General features: G+C 53.4%; 1 protein-coding gene across 1 annotated transcript; it reads left to right on the plus strand.

Moving 5' to 3' along the window:
* Positions 1 to 292: 292 nt before the first annotated feature.
* H310_12035 (hypothetical protein) lies at positions 293 to 403 on the plus strand (the record flags this gene model as incomplete). The annotated part of the gene is made up of 1 exon (XM_008878946.1): positions 293 to 403. One exon carries the CDS (start codon positions 293 to 295, stop codon positions 401 to 403), a length of 111 nt encoding a protein of 36 aa, XP_008877168.1.
* Between the last annotated feature and the right edge of the window lie 490 nt (positions 404 to 893).

An 893-nucleotide genomic window follows, 5' to 3' on the forward strand; every position in this document is an offset into this window, starting at 1 on the left:
AAGCGTGGAGTGCTTGCCAAGTACTCCAGTTCCCTGAAGCCAGCCCTCACCGACTCAAACAAGATTTGTCGCCTCAACTGGGCCCTCAAGAAGGTCATGGACGTGGACGGCGAGAAGTACTTTGACCCCATGTACGATACTGTTCACGTGGATGAGAAGTGGTTTTTCATGACCCGCCTCCAAACCAAGGTCATTGGCGCTCCTGGTGAACGGATCAAGCAGCGAACATGCAAGTCCAAGCGGCACTTGTTGAAGGTCATGTTCTTGTCCGCAGTGGCGCGGCCGCGGTGGGATGAATCCAAGCAAGAATGGTTCGATGGAAAAATTGGGACGTGGCATTTCACTGAGGTCGTCCCCGCACAGAGACGTAGTTGTCGACGCGACGCAGGAACCCCCGTCATGAAGTCGGTTTCTGTGACTCGGGAGACGTACAAGGAGATGCTCATTGGCAAGGTGATTCCTGCAATCCGTTCGAAGTGGCCCGAGACAAATACAAGAGCGATCAAGATCCAGCAAGACAATGCAAGGCCCCATGTTTCGCCTTGTGACTCTGATGTGGTTGCCGCTTGCAAGGCTCAAGGATGGGACATGGAGGTCGTATTCCAACCTCCCAATTCCCCGGACATGAATGTCCTCGATCTCGGCTTTTTCCGAGCCATTCAGTCCCTTCAAGTCGAGAAGTATTCGTGCAGCCTGGAGGAAATCGTCGCTGCGACAGAAGCGGCGTGGGATGCGGTGAAGCCTGGCACCCTGACGAAGAATTTTCTGACCCTGCAGAGATGCCTCGAAGAGGTTATTCTCAACAAAGGTGGGAACGATTACAAAATCCCTCATATGAAAAAGGATGCTTTGCTTGCTCGAGGGAGGCTGCCAGAATTGGTCTCCTGTGCGAG

This window comes from Aphanomyces invadans (genome assembly GCF_000520115.1).
Source record: "Aphanomyces invadans strain NJM9701 unplaced genomic scaffold supercont1.35, whole genome shotgun sequence".
NCBI lineage: Eukaryota > Oomycota > Saprolegniomycetes > Saprolegniales > Verrucalvaceae > Aphanomyces > Aphanomyces invadans.